The sequence below is a fragment of the Triticum aestivum genome, chromosome 4A (genome assembly GCF_018294505.1).
Source record: "Triticum aestivum cultivar Chinese Spring chromosome 4A, IWGSC CS RefSeq v2.1, whole genome shotgun sequence".
In the NCBI taxonomy this organism is placed as follows: domain Eukaryota; kingdom Viridiplantae; phylum Streptophyta; class Magnoliopsida; order Poales; family Poaceae; genus Triticum; species Triticum aestivum.
In genome coordinates, this window is record NC_057803.1 from 590,551,112 (window position 1) to 590,566,098 (window position 14,987).

The window sequence follows — 14,987 nt, forward strand, 5'->3', positions numbered from 1 at the left end:
AACTAACTTCCCTTCAGAATCAGAAAAAGCAACCCGGGAGTCCCACGAAAGACGAAGATCGTAAAACGATCAATGTGATTATGCAAATGCGCTGCTCGCAAAGGGCAGCCGAATGTAACACCTCGAATGCCAACATCGTGTCGATTCGATCAGACGCTCTTATGTTAATTACGTACATATCTGGCGCTGGCAATCAGTATTTTGATGTACACTTGATGACAATCAGTATTCCTGATTAGCGAATCCTGTGTTTCGTGAATTTTGGCTACACAAGATGAATTCGGGGTCTTTTGGGTTCGATGATCAAATGCTGATGTAAATTATTCTGACTGCGCTTTCGGCGCTCCTTCCATCGCAGCAGCAGTTGCGTTTGCAGTCACACTGTTATCCATGCTGCAAAAGACGAGAGAGAGAGTCAGAGTTAATCGATTGCCTGAATCACTTGAAAAGGAAGCAACGGGGCGTGCTCACGCTTCGCCGTTGCTTGGAGCGACGTCGTAGTTGTTTGGAGCTGGCAGTGCTTTCACATCGGTTCCGGTCTGACACTGGGCGACAGCAGCGTTGCACTAAGAGGGGCATGGAAGATTCAGGGTTCGGTATGCCTGCTCAATAGTGATGATGAAGAAACGAACCTGCTCAATTGCAAGCATAGGAGCTTCAACTTTTGCCTTGGAGCAACTTCTCAGGGTGCCCTGCATAAAATCCAATATACAGAAATAAATAGCTGCAAGTCCAAAATGGCAGAACCAACAAGCGCAAGTATGATGAAGTCAGAAAAAGATAATTAAATCTTGAAACTGAAGACAGGTCATTGCACGGAGAATCACCACCACCTATTTCTATGATTCTTTCCGCTCTTAAGTAGAGACAATAGCAGCACATGAGTAACTTGTCTAACACTGCTAAAACGATGAAAAAGATAGGGTCCATTTCTTTTCATATGTAACAGTTTATTTCCTTTCTGCAAGCTTATTTATGGTTCTGACGTCTCACAGCCATAGAAACCTCGGAGCTTTTCTACTGAAGCAAGTGTATCGGCATATCACATACCTCCATGACTACAGGAAGTAACAAGGGAGAAACTGAAAACTAAATATGTGACAACTTCAACAGGCAGCATAGTTGAATTAACCATGTCTTCATGACTCGGTTGAAATATTCAATGGATCCTTATCCACCAAGTTGCTAACAAGCATGCACCATTGCTGCAAGTCCACAACACTGGGACAAGATGACAGAACAAAGTCGCATTAACATGTGCCCTGTGACACCATCACAGCAAGCATGGTGTTAAGATGACGTTGTTAAGACATGGTTATTTCAATTTGCAACCACACAATGCAACTCCACCTCCATTGAAATATTACTGTGTTTGCTAAAGCATGAAAGGCATAGAAAGGGGTTGTTTAGGACATTAAGAAAGAAGAAGAAAAACATGCATCATACTGTATCTATCAGAAAGGAAGAAAAAATAACAGTCTAGCATGTTAAGGATGAGATTGTACCTTGTTGGCCCACATCAGTCCACAAGCATTGCACAAAGTCCTTGGACCAGCTGGACCACGACGCATTGCCGGTGTCATCTTTTCACTAGTGCCACAATTCTGACACCTGTAACAAGTATGATACGGGGAAAAGGGGTCATCCCTTTCCCGTTCAATAACATAACGACAGAAAAAGTGGATCAAGTGATCAAAGATAAGACAACTTTGATTCTCGAGACAGGAAATCTTGGCCTGAGCCCTGGGAGACAGGATCACAGCCTGGAGAAGGGGACTCCCCCTCCAAATTCGCTCTTCCAACAAATTGCCCCTTCCGACGCTGCATCCTGAGAGATTAGTTAGAAATATGAGCATCAAATTCTTAAGACATGCGATGTTCCTTACAACTAATTGCTACTTGAAGTTGGAACCATGGCTTGACGTCTGATGTATAGGATCTATCTTCCCCTTTTGTACCTCATAGGAACCACTATATTCCCCAACCTAGCCTCTAGCCAGCCATGCCTTGCTTGCAGCATCTACCCTGATGATCACAGACCTCTATATTCCTCAACAAACATGCAGTATGCTATCAGACAGTGGCATATGGCAACCATCATGCCAACCAAGGTCTCAGCTTTTCTTCCTTGTGAATATTTGTTGGATCAAATTTTGACCAAGCAAATACAAGATAGAACAAATTGTGTGGTTCCCTTGGTTGAAGATTTAGGACAAACTAAGATGGATAAGACAACATGTTCAAATGAACTAAAGCCTAAGGAAACATTGTGGGCCACAATATCTCCTCCAATTACAAATATAATGCTTCGAAACTACAGCATTTTTCATACTTAACTGTCAAAATGGATGTAAACTTTAACATATCTGTGTACATCATTTACAGTGTCTTGTTTTTTTCAAGAATGGTAAGGTGGATACTTGTGAATATATATCCACACAAAGGAGCACAAAATAACTGTAAAAAAATAAAGGCCCGGAGAACAGATGACAGCTTACTAGACTCCTTCAGCAAGCAAAAGAAAGATAACACAAAACCCTGCTTCCTACCTTTTCTGAAGGAAAATTTTTACTCTGGAAACTAATTTTGTATGCGATCTTTTTTAAACTCGGGTATCCAGCATTTTTTTAATATATTCCCTTTGTCAAGGTATCAAAAAATCCGTCTGTGCTTTCCAAGGAAAGGAGGGTTATGTCAAAATTTAGAAGACCTAATACATACAGTACATAAGGACCTATTACAGAACTGGTCATCTTAGAATCACTTCTTGCAAGGTCACCTGGTTTCGAAGCATGAATGGCATGGGTCTGATTAAGCAGTAGGCACAACAATGATATGGGTCTGACTAATGCAGTAACTAATGAATTAGTTCCTCGATAGATATAATGATAAGGATTATGACTGATCCAAAATAAACTAAATACCGATGCCATGGTGCATGGTTCATTCACAGCTTTACTGATAATACTTGGTGGTACAATAGACAACTGACAAATCTGGCAGGCTAGGTACAAACCTGTGTGCCACTTCTTTGCGTACAGCATAGCGTATTTGCTTATCAAAATTTCTCCCCTTGCGTTTTTCGCGGAACCTGATGAGTGAAGCAACCCTTTTTGCAGGAATGTCTGTCCTCTGAAGTAAATCCTCATAGCCCTGCAGAAGAATGCTAACATTACATCATAAAGGGGGAAATATTATTGATTAGCATATATGCAGCCGAGTAATTTCCACATACCCTATTTTCACGTTGACTGGGTAAAACCATGGCAGATAGACCGGGTGGAATTTCACCAGTTCCTAACAGTAACAGGACAGCTTGAACCTGGAAAAAGGACTTCAACTTAGATAAAACAGAACGGCGCCAAGGAGTACCAAATCGAAATCTGAATATGACAACAGATTTTTCTATATGCCTGGATATAGGTAATATCAAGTATGGCCATAGCAACTAATAATTACAAATCCCTCTTAAAAACAACAAAAAAGTAGTCATTACAAGCCATCACATACTTGGTTTACGGCAAGAAACCCTATGAGTTGATAGCAAACTGCCAAAAGTGGCAAGGACTAATGCTTCTGCCAGTGGTACAGTACGGAAGTAACCCATTATTGTGAGCTACTGAGGTTATGTACTGTTCAATTCATAAAAACTAGCCTAGTTTCCTATAGGCATCATTGGAGTTCATAATTCTGTGGCTATTCAAATCCCACGTGACCAAGGAAAACATTTTCAAGTTCTAACCAAAACAAATAGCATCATACTACCAATCTGAGCCATTTGTTTCGGCCGATGTAACTGAACTCGTCACCGTAAGCAAGCGGTGAGATATGCACAGAACAGCTGCACTAACCCTGATCAATTATACAGTAACACGCCTTGCTAGAATGATTAAACCGAAAATCTCAACATCAAATTAAGTATTCAATTCCCGCGCATGAGTGTCAAACGCATCAATTTGCTAGCTCGGTCGCGTGAGATTTTCGCTTCCATGTAACATGAATGAACACAGAGCGAGGGGGGAGGAGACCTTGTCAGGGGTGACGGACTCGAAGACGTAGACCTCGCCCTGGAACAGCAGCGTCAACTGGTTCGGGTTCCCCGGAAAGGACGAGACCGGTTCTGGGGCCGCCGGCGACGGCGGCTCCTCGGCAGGTGGCAGCTCCTCCTCCTCCTCCTCCTCTTCCACCTCATCGTGCTCTTCCTCCTCCTCCTCCGCGTCGTCCTCGCTGCCGTCCTCGTCGCCGGCTGCCGCGGCGGCGTCGCGCATCTCGGCGTCGGGCCCCTGGGCGGAGGCCGGGTCGGACATGGCCGGCGGTGGCGGGGCTCACGCAACCCTAGATGGGGAAATGGAAGGTGGTGATGCGGCGCGGGCAGCTTGTTAGTGCAACCGGGCTCTGGTTCGTGAAACGTGTGGTGATGCGATGGAATAGGCGTGTGGGATCACTCTCTTTTTCCACGTTTCATTTTGCTTGGGATTGCTTTTGTGTACAAAATGATAACACAAAAAAAACATTTATTATTGCTCCTTCATTTTGCTTTTTTTGAATATAGAAAGGCGCACAAAGCGCCAACCAATACATTCAGCTCAGTAACATCTTACAGCGTGAATTACATAGCCCTGGAAATTGAAATTAGACAGGAGAGAAACAACAGGGCATATCATGTTTGTATGAGCTGCAAAACAACTAGTGTCAGGTTCTGGTAAACTTCTAAGAACCTGATGAGCCACATTATGAGAAATACCATTGATCTCTCTAGATAGGTGATACACCTGTGCTTGGAGATCATTTGTAAAGGAGAAAAATTCAGCTAGAAAAGTTCTGATGGTCCAAGGGGTGGAATCTGCCAATACACTTCTTGCCCCCGCTGTTTTTGCCAAAGAGATGCAATCAGTAAGAAAAGTAGGCCTAGAGATCTGAAGTCTACGGGCGACTTGAGCTGCAAAAAGCAAAGCAAGAGCTTCTGCTTGAAGTGGCAAGCTGGTGTTCTGGGTAGAAGCTTGAATTTGCACATTCACTTCCGCTTGGTCCTGAGAAAAACTGAGAAACACTCCTACTCCTGTAGCTGTTGTGCCATGTGGTAATCCTGGAACCTTTGCACATTTAAAAGCAGCATCAGAATAAATTTTTGCTCCAGATATAAGAAGATCAGATTTGAGAGTGTGCCCTTGAGCAGGAATAACACAACTATTTCCTTGCTGATGAACTTGATCAATAGCTTGTCCCTGATTAGAAGAAATTGACACAGTCATATATTGGTCAGACAAAGCTTTTGCAGCAGTGTGAACATGATGAGGTTGAGAATTGCGTCTGTCAAAAAGCTTATCATTTCTAGGTTTCCATATGCACCACATAAAATTTAGTATGTTAGATATAGATGCATGAGATGATTCATATTTAGTAAACTGAGAATAATACTGTGCATAGAGAAATGATTTTGAACCAAGCCATCAGATCTAATATACCAAGGGTGGCCAAACCAGGCTGCTCTAGCAAAATCGCAAAGAAAAAAGAGATGCATTTCATTTTCATCCTCACCACACCTGCAACATGATTTAGAAATGTGAATTGAAAAGCGGCCCGCTCGCAAACCTGTAGGAAGAGCTTTTCGAAGAAGTCTCCATGTGAAAGTTTGGACACGGGGTGCAATCAACTTTTGCTTCCAAACCTGAGTGAGAAGATTTTTAACCTGCAAAGATAGTTGAGAGGGAGTATTCCTGGGAATGCTTTGAATATCCTGCAAGCACAATTTATAAGTGGATTTAGAAGTGCATTTGCCACTCAGAGCGAGGTCCCAACAGAGAATATCTGGGCAGTCATCCTGAATGATGGAGGTTTGAGTAATAAAAGTGGCCATAGGCTCTTGGAAAAGAGAATGAATAAGATTGTTGTTCCAAGTTTTTTGCCCAGGAATCCATAGATCCTTAACCTGAGCAGGATAAATAAAGCCAGGTGGCTGAATGATGAGATGATTATGAATAGTGGACCAGGAAGAACACCATGGGGAACTCCAGAGGGCAATATTCCCCTGAGTAATTTGGTAGAAAGAGTGGGCTTTTAACTTGGGAAGCATTTTGAGAATGGAAGACCAATAAGCAGATTTTGGAACAGTGGAAGTAGCAGTCCAAATGGAAGAGTTCGGAAAGTATTTGGATTTGAGCACAAGGTACAAATAAGAGTTAGGAGCATCTACAAGTCTCCAAGCTGAAGCAAGAATAAGGCCTTCATTAATGGCTTGGAGGTTTCTAATACCTAGCCCTCCTTCATTCTTAGCTGCACAAATGTCCTTCCAAGCTCTGAGACAAAGACTTCTGTTTGAATTATTATCCCTGATTCCTGTCCACCAAAAGTTTCTAATAATAGCGGTGAGTTTAGCAATAAACTTTTTTGTGAACAAAATGTTTGACATGTAGTAAACAGGAATGGCTGAAAAGACAGATCTAATGAGTTCCAGTCTAGCTGCATGAGAGAGCATGTTAGCCTTATAAGCAGGAAGCTTCGCCATAAATTTGTCAAGAACAAAGTTATAAGCAACAACTCTATTTTTAGCAGGAAGAATGAGAGGGTGCCCCAAATGAGTAAAGTTGTTATCCATGGAAGGAACAGGAAAAATGTTTTTAATATCAGCAATGACAGTTTGACTAACATGGGCACTGAAAAGAATAGTGGATTTTGACCAGTTAGGAGTTTGACCTGAAATAACACAAAAATGATGAATAATTTGAGCCATAGTGTTAACTTCAGATGTATTAGCTTGTCCACAAACCAGAAGATCATCTGCAAAAAGAAGAGAGTGAACAGGAGGGCAATTTGGTCCAAGAGAAATACCCTGAAGATGGTTAGCAGCCATGGCATCATTCAGTGCAAGAGAAAATTCATTTATAGCTAGAACAAAGAGATAAGGAGATAGAGGGCAACCCTGACGAATCCCTCTATGCCTTTTAAATTTATGAGAAGGCTGGCCATTAATGATGATAGAGAAAGTAGGTGTGGAAATGCAGGCGTAGATCAAGTTTATAAAATGATCATGTAGCCCTTTACGAGCCAGAGCAGAGACAATGAAGTTCCATTCAAGGCGATCAAAAGCTTTAGCCAAGTCAATTTTAAGCATGAAAGCATGATGTTCCCAAGATTTGGGAGCAAAAGAATGGGTGATCTCTTGGGCAATAATAATGTTGTCACTAATTCTACGACCTTCAATAAAAGCTTGCTGAGCAGGGTCGATATAATCAGGCAAATGAGGTTTTAGCCTATTAGCTAAGGATTTAGCAATGATCTTATAAACAACGTTGCAAAGACTAATAGGTCTAAAATCCATGGGAACTTGAGGAGCTAGCTTCTTAGGAATGAGAGCAATATTAGTATCACTAATATGAGGAGGTATATACCTGATTTGTAGAAGCTGATTACCAAATCAATGACTTCATCGCCAATCCAGTCCCAAGAAGCAAGGTAAAACTCCACATTGAAGCCATTTGGGCCCGGCGATGCATTTAGCTTCATATCCTTCAGAATCTGCAAGATTTCTTGTTTATCTGGAATGGAGTAGGTGAAATCATCTGATTGTATCAGAGGCTGAGTTGGAAGAAAAGGCCTGCCCAAATTGATGTTAGGGGAAGAAAAGATGTATCTGAAATAATTCACAAAAGTGTTAGCAACTTGAGTTGGCTTAAAATGGATAACATCATTTTCATCCTTAATGGAAACAATAGTGTTCCTCTTTCTTCTCTTTAAAACAGCTTGATGGAAAAATCTAGTATTTCTGTCTCCATCCTTAGCCCAAGGCTTCTTTGCCCTTTGTTTGTAAAATTGATTTAATTTGGAGAGATTCTGCTCATACCTGAGTGTAAGCTCGTTCTCTAGTGCATGGTCTTGTTGGTATAGAGGCTTTAGTTGAATCTGATTGATTTGTCCCTCAATGTCTTTTAACTCCTGCTGGATAGGTTTTTTCTTCCTGCACCATCTCTTTAATGAACCTGCAAGAGAAGAGGTCCTGGCAGAAAAAGAGGCTGACCTGGTACTATTCCAGGCTGCCTTAGCATGATCATGGAAATCTTTTTCTAGCAACCACCAATTTCAAATTTGAAAGATTGCTTAGGTTTACAAAACTGACCCTCTGTGGAAATCAGAATAGGTGCATGATCGCTTAAAATGATAGGTAAATTTAGCACTTTCGTATTAGGGTAAATAGTACACCAATTCGGATTGACTAAACAACGATCCAAACGTTGATAGATAGGATTAACCGTGTGCTGCTTATTGCGCCAAGTGTAAGCCGGCCCACTATAACCAATGTCAAAGAACCCACAATTTTTTATCAAAGCACGAAAAGCAGACATACGACAAAAATTAACATTAGCATTGCACTTATCAATATCATACAGGATATCATTCAAGTCACCCATACATAACATAGGCTTGCCTAAGTTATCATACACAAAATTAGCAACCTGGGCCCAAATAGCCTTAGTTTGACGGTGGTATGGATCACCATAGATGCAAACTAAACCAAACTCAATACCCGAGGCCCTATGAATAACATTAGCTAAAATAGCATGAAAGGAAGCACTATATATAGAAACCTGCAGCTCATCGTTCCACATCAGCCATAAGCCTCCCAACGATCCTCTTGAAGGAACAACAATACTATCAAAGATGTCAAAATGATTCAAAAGATCACGGGAAGTAACCTTGGAGGATTTAATTTCTGAAATGAAAACTATCTGAGCTTTTGTGGAGTGGATAAGATTTGCCAAGAACAACATACGATCATTGCCGAGGCCCCGGCCCATGCCTCGACAATTCCAAGCAATAGCTTTCATGGCATAAAAGCTTGGCTTAACTGCCCAGACCAGATCCAAACTAATAACTATGAAAACCAAGTGACAGAGAGAAGATGGAGCAAGGCAGCTAAGATTGAGCAGCAAGAGACACAAAAATAGGAACCAGCAACAGCAAATCCCGAATTCCTCTATCTCCAAAGAGGGAATCTACAAGGAAAGAAGAAGGAAAAAAACTAATTGGATGACGGCTCGCTGCAGGATAAGATAAAGGAACCAAAGCCTGAGAAAAGAGCAGAGAACAGAGCACCAAAACAAAGAATCCAAAGGCCTCAGATCTGATCAGAGTAGACAAGAAGGAGGTGAAGACAGCCAAAACGGCTCTGGATCCAGGCAGGCAAGAGACCAGAGGGAAGGGCTAGATCGAGTTGAGGGGATGGGGAAGGGATTGCAGCGTCGGGAGCAAGAAGAGGGGGAAGGAACGGAGGCGGTGGATCTGAGCTGGGAAGCACAGGGGCCACCGGTGAGAGAAGCTGAACGAGGGGTGGCAAGAACAGAGGAACAAGGGGACACAGTACGAATTCGAGCTGTGAGAAGAGATCGACAGGGGGGAAGAAGAGAAAAGGAAAAGAAGAAGGGGGCGGCATCACGCCAGTCGCCGGCAATCGCCGGAAGTCGTCATCGCGGCAGTCTCCGTGCATATGTCCATCCAGTTTGGTAATGTGTGTCTGCTACCTGCCGCGCATACAGACATGCAGACATTGCACTGCACAAACATGAGGTCCACTCCTTCATTTTGCTTGGTTGCTTTATGTACAAAATGTTATGGCGTTGTATAAAGTCAAACTTTCATACGGTTTATAGAGAAAAATATTAACATATACAATACAAAATCAATACTCCCTCCGTTTGAAAAAGCATGTCACCGTGATAATTTTGCAAAAAAAACCTCAGTCAATTCCCGACAAACGACGCACTCCTCCCCGCTTGTCTCCCCTGCCTGAGCCCCCCCCCCCCTCTCGAATCTCCCCGCAGCTTCCGCGTGCGTCGCCAAAGATTCCCCGGGCCTCGTCGGAGATCCGACCCCTTCCAACAGAAGCCGCAGACCACCGTCGCAGCTGCCATGCTCCACCACTGCCACAGCTCCCCTGCTCCTCGACGCTGCAACTACCTCCTCCGTTGCTCCGTCCTGCTCGCGCAGCTCCCGCTCGCCTGCCTCCCCTAGCTTCCCCCCTCCCTAGTGACCACCGTGCTCTGCTCCGGCTGATATTTGGTGGTTGCGAGGCGGGACGCGCCGGATCTGGGCCACCACCGGCAGGAGACGTAGCCAACGAGCCCCACGTCAGCAAGCTCCCCCTTTCATGCTCGATGAGGAATACAACGGTGGCGGCGTCTTCTTGGCAAGTTATGCCTCCCCCTTCAGTTCCCCTCCATGATTTATGTGTCAAAACTGATTTTTGTACTGAAATTGTTGATAGAGATTCTACAGAAATTATTGGTAGAGATTCTAGAGAAATTGTTCGACAGGCTACTGAAATCTTATTGTTCGACAGGCTACTAAAATTGTTGATAGAGACGACAGTAAATTCTGATGGTGGTGTAAGTATGGAATGTAGTTGAAGAATGAAAAGGGTAATAGGGGAGGAAGATTTTAGAGATAGAAGAAGAATTGTTTCACAAAAGTGTACGTATCCATGTTGCGTTGGTTTATTGTTATCTTTGTATAGGTGTTTGTCACCTTGAGTAGAAGAATTGTATGTTCGATTGCATGAGCCAAGTAAGTAAAAGAAGCACATAATAAAACCCACAGCTTGGTTAGACAAGGTAAATCCCTTGCTCGTCCTGAAGGCAACTCGGTGGTACCTGGAATGCGCCTCTTCATTCCAGACTGGATTAAATCCCAGGCACTGAACAGAGGCGCCTCCTGTAATCCTGTTACTGAATTCATTCTGTAGTTCGTGCAGATCAAACTCCTGATGAGGTACTATAAGGTACTATAAGTCATTATATTTTTCTCGAATCACCAAATATATGACCATGTGTCAAGGCCTTAAATTTTCATTGTGTGAAACTATTTTCAACTGGGGATGGAATAGGGTGACCACATCGAGGCCACAATTCACATGATGGGAGGCTTTGTACCGCCACCTAGCGCATGTGCCTGGTAGATTATCTATCTTTAGAGTACAATGGAAGGAGTTCAAGCCTTATCACTACTAGGAAAAACTTTATAGGTAGATGCTTATCCGTAGCGCTGGTTACTACGGCGTGCTACTGCTAACTAGTAGTAGCGCGTGCTGAAAACAAGCACTACAGGTTACGAAGTATCAGTAGCACGGCCTTGATAGCATGCGCTACTGCTAAGCATTCCCATCGCAACTAATAGCGGCTACCAGTAGTGGTAGTGTTGGTCGTAAACCCGCGCTAGTACTAAATCGTTACCAATAGCGCTTTTTGCCGCGCCGCTACTGCTACGTGTGCACGGGCCAGCAGGTGGGCCCCGTTTAGCAGTAGCGCTGGCCTGCACGGCAGTGCTACTGCTATTCTCTTTAGTAGTAGCGCCTATTCTAGATCCACGCTACTGTTAAGTCTATCTTATCTCACCCACGCGCGACCCTCACTCTCCCTCTCCACTCTCCATCTCCATCTCCATCCCCATTGTTGCCTGCGCTGCCGCCCGCCGTTGCTGTCGTCTACTGCCGCGTTTGTCGCTCGCTGCAGCCACCTTCGCCCCCGGTATGTCTCCCTCTCTCCCTTTGATCGTCCTCCCTCCTCCATCCCTCTCTCCCTCCATGTCCCTCCTCCCACTCCCTCCCTCCCACCATCTCCCTCGGACCCTCAACCTCCATCCCTCCCTCCCTCCCTCCCTCCCTCCTGCATTGCATAATGGGTGCATGAAATTAGTTTTTTTAATGGTTGGATGGATAGATGGATAGACAAATGGATTAAACTAGGTTTTTTTAGTAATGCTTTGGATAGATAGATGGATGGATGGATGGATAGTTGTTAGGGTTAGAAGTAGGGTATATTTGGTAACACAAATTTTTAGTAAAAAGAACTAGTTTTACAATTTTTTAGTAAATGTAGGTCTTTTGAATCAGCATAATAATGTTTAGTTGATAGCTTATAGGGTTTCAGTAAGTCCTAAAACCAGGATACTAATGTTTTTGTTTATATTTTGTTTTTGCAGAAATCAAGGAGCCCCTGCATCCTCCTCCCCCCCCCCCCGTCGTCCCCGTCACCGACCCCCTCCGACCTTGAGGTGAGATGAGCCAAATCCCCATGTTTAGTTGATGTCGATGATGATGTAGTTGTTTTCATAGATGTAGTAGAGTACTAGATGAGTAGCTGTGACAATGTAATGAAGCTGGCTAGTTTTTTAGAAAGTATCCGTGAGGCTACTCCCTGTTATATGCACTTATGTTTCATTATTGATTTTGAACAAATGCCAACAAAATGGATGCATAGATGGATTTTGCAGAGAATACCTCCGAGTGGCCTATGTTTTGCCGGAGTGTTGATTAATTTTCGTTCCGGCAAATTTCAGGCGCTTGATATGTCCTTTTTAGCAAAGGTCATGCCGGATTTTGCTGTGAATTTTAGCATGGCTTGTGCTAGAATGTAGGAAATATCGAGTGCCTTGGATTTGCCGGAAAGTGAATTCAACGACATTTATAATCTTTGAATTTTGAACACAGGAGATGTCTGATGACGATAAGATCCCGGAGTTCGAGTACTGCTACGATGACCGGGGTTTGTGCAACAGGTTTCCTCGCCTGCAAAATGATAGATTTTTCACCGTGAAGCTGGAAGAGACCTTCGATGTCTATACGGTACGCAACGACAAGCATTTCATCATAATTAATCATCATTTGTGCTTCTTTGGTTCAACGTGTAATTTCTGGATTTTTTTCAATTCTATTAGTACATCCCGTGCCATGCAAGACCGTATGTCTTGAAGAAGCTCGGCTTCGAAGACTTTGAGAATATGGAGACGAGGAGGGCTCACTTAAGAATTAAACATGGTTATGCATTTCTGATTGACCTATACAATGCGGTCAATCACTCCCATTTCGGTTGCTCTAATTGGGAAGCTCTCTGCAAGGCATATGGGTTTGAGGAGGGTATGCAAATAACATTTGATATTCATCCCGAAGAAATGATGGTGATGATATCGACATCTGGGTGGATGTGGATATGCCTCCGGTTTTGCCTAAATGTGAGTTTGTTAAACTAATTTGTTAAGTTAAGTAATTTATATTGTTAATTTAAAAATATTTGGTGTTCATCGGTAATAAACTTATTTATTTATAATTGTCAGCTTATTTCTTATCTCCAAAAAATACTCGAAAGGCTGTAGACAGGACATGCTACAGCTATGACTCCGAGCTTAATTGTGAGGAGAAAGGTTATCTTGTCTCATTCATATATGATGTTGATGTTGGGGAACGTAGCATGCAATTTCAAAAAAATTCCTACGATCACGCAAGATCTATCTAGAAGATGCATAGCAACGAGGGGGATAGAGTGTGTCCACGTACCCTCGTAGACCAAAAGCGGAAGCGTTATATTAACGCGGTTGATGTAGTCGTACTCTTCGCGATCACGATCACGATCCAACTGATCAAGTACCGAAGGCACGGCACCTCCGAGTTCTGCACACGTTCAGCGCGATGACGTACCACGAGCTCTTGATCTAGCAGAGGTTCGCGGGAAGTAGATGAGTTCCGTCAGCATGACGACATGATGACGGTGTTGGTGATGCTATCCGCGCAGGGCTTCGCCTAAGCACTACGAAGATATGACTTGAGGTGGATTATCACTACAAAAAAAAGACACATCCATGACATTTTGGGCCGAACGAAAAAAAAATTCTGTCATACATATGACACTTCTATGACGATAATTGTGACAAAACCCGGTATCATCATAGATGTGGTGGGCTCCTACTTCTATGACAAAAAATCATGACAGAAAATGGGTTTTTTGTCCTGGGCGGGCCGGAGACGCAGCGGCATGACATTCTTTGGGTCGTCCATGACGGAAAAAACCGTGGTAGAAGCGAGGGCGAGGAAAATTTTGGGGAGTTCCCGGTTACGGTGGGAGGTCGGGGGCCGAGCGATGCACATTTCTCTCGTACACGTACGCGCGTGTGTGCGGGGCATTGGCTCTAACTAAATCCGAGCGAGGCGTTGGGCTCTAACCGAACTCGAGCGATTGCACTGCAAGCTACGCGTTACTGAACCCGAGCAATCGATCAATGGCTGTTAACTGAACCCGATCGAGCGATTCCTTCGCTATTGCTGCTAACTGAAGCCGATCGATGCTGCCTCTGGGATGAACAGTGAGCGTTGCGGGGGGTTTGGATGAACAGTGAGCGGTGACGTTGCCTCTGGATGAACAGGACCCCGTGGTGTGGTGGAGGGCTGGATGAACATTAGACAATGGAGGGGTGCCCGTGGAGGGGTGATTTAACAGGTCCCCGTGGTGTGGAGGGCTGGATGAACAGTAGACGGTGGATGGGTGCCCGTGGAGGGGTGGTTGAACAGTAGCCGGTGGAGTAGCGCGCGGTGGAGGCTGGATGAACAGGAGCTCGTGGAGGCTGGAGGAGGTCGACGGTGGAGATGAACAGTATCCCGTGGAGTCCCGTTTTGCGGTACGCCACACCCCTCCCGATGAACAGGACCCCCGTTTCGAATGTAGGAGGTCTGTTTCATCTGTTTCGTCCGTTTTGCGGTACGCCACATCCCTCCCGATCAACAGGACTCCTCTTTCGACCGTAGGAGGTTCGTTTCCTCCGTTTTGCGGTATGCCAAACCCCTCCCGATCAACAGGACCCCGTTCCGAACATAGGAGGTCTGTTTCCTCTGTTGTGCGGTACGCCAGGCCTCGTTTCCATCGCATGTTCCGTCCAAGCCCTCCTGATGAACACGACCACACATTCCGTTCCGACCTAGCCGGTTGGCTCCCACGCGTTCCGTTGCCTCCCGATGAACACGACGCATTCCGTTGCCTCCCCATGAACACGACGACGACGTTGTTTCTCCGTTCCGACCCAGCCATGTACACGAGCCCTGGCCGTACATATGCGCGAGTAGGCGTTCGAGACCCCGCCCGTATGTACACATATGTGGCCGTATTTTCTTTCTTGCACCCTGGCCATTGTACGTACGTGTACATACATGCTATGTGTGCGCCTCTACTACG

At 44.4% G+C, this 14,987-nt stretch overlaps 1 protein-coding gene across 4 annotated transcripts; it reads right to left on the minus strand.

Moving 5' to 3' along the window:
- Positions 1–47: 47 nt before the first annotated feature.
- Positions 48–4,419, minus strand: LOC123087260 (GATA transcription factor 18). Of its 4 annotated transcripts, none has more exons than XM_044509232.1 (8): positions 4,029–4,419; positions 3,236–3,322; positions 3,017–3,153; positions 1,706–1,828; positions 1,506–1,611; positions 633–692; positions 472–545; positions 48–393 (listed from the first exon to the last, which is right to left on the minus strand). In XM_044509232.1, exons 1-8 carry the CDS (start codon positions 4,305–4,307, stop codon positions 321–323), a joined length of 939 nt encoding a protein of 312 aa, XP_044365167.1. In that variant the 5' UTR covers positions 4,308–4,419; the 3' UTR covers positions 48–320. The 4 variants fall into 4 exon arrangements, with proteins under 4 accessions (XP_044365167.1, XP_044365165.1, XP_044365168.1 ...); XM_044509230.1 differs by having other exon boundaries at positions 472–566; positions 4,029–4,416; XM_044509233.1 differs by having other exon boundaries at positions 1,709–1,828; positions 4,029–4,415.
- Between the last annotated feature and the right edge of the window lie 10,568 nt (positions 4,420–14,987).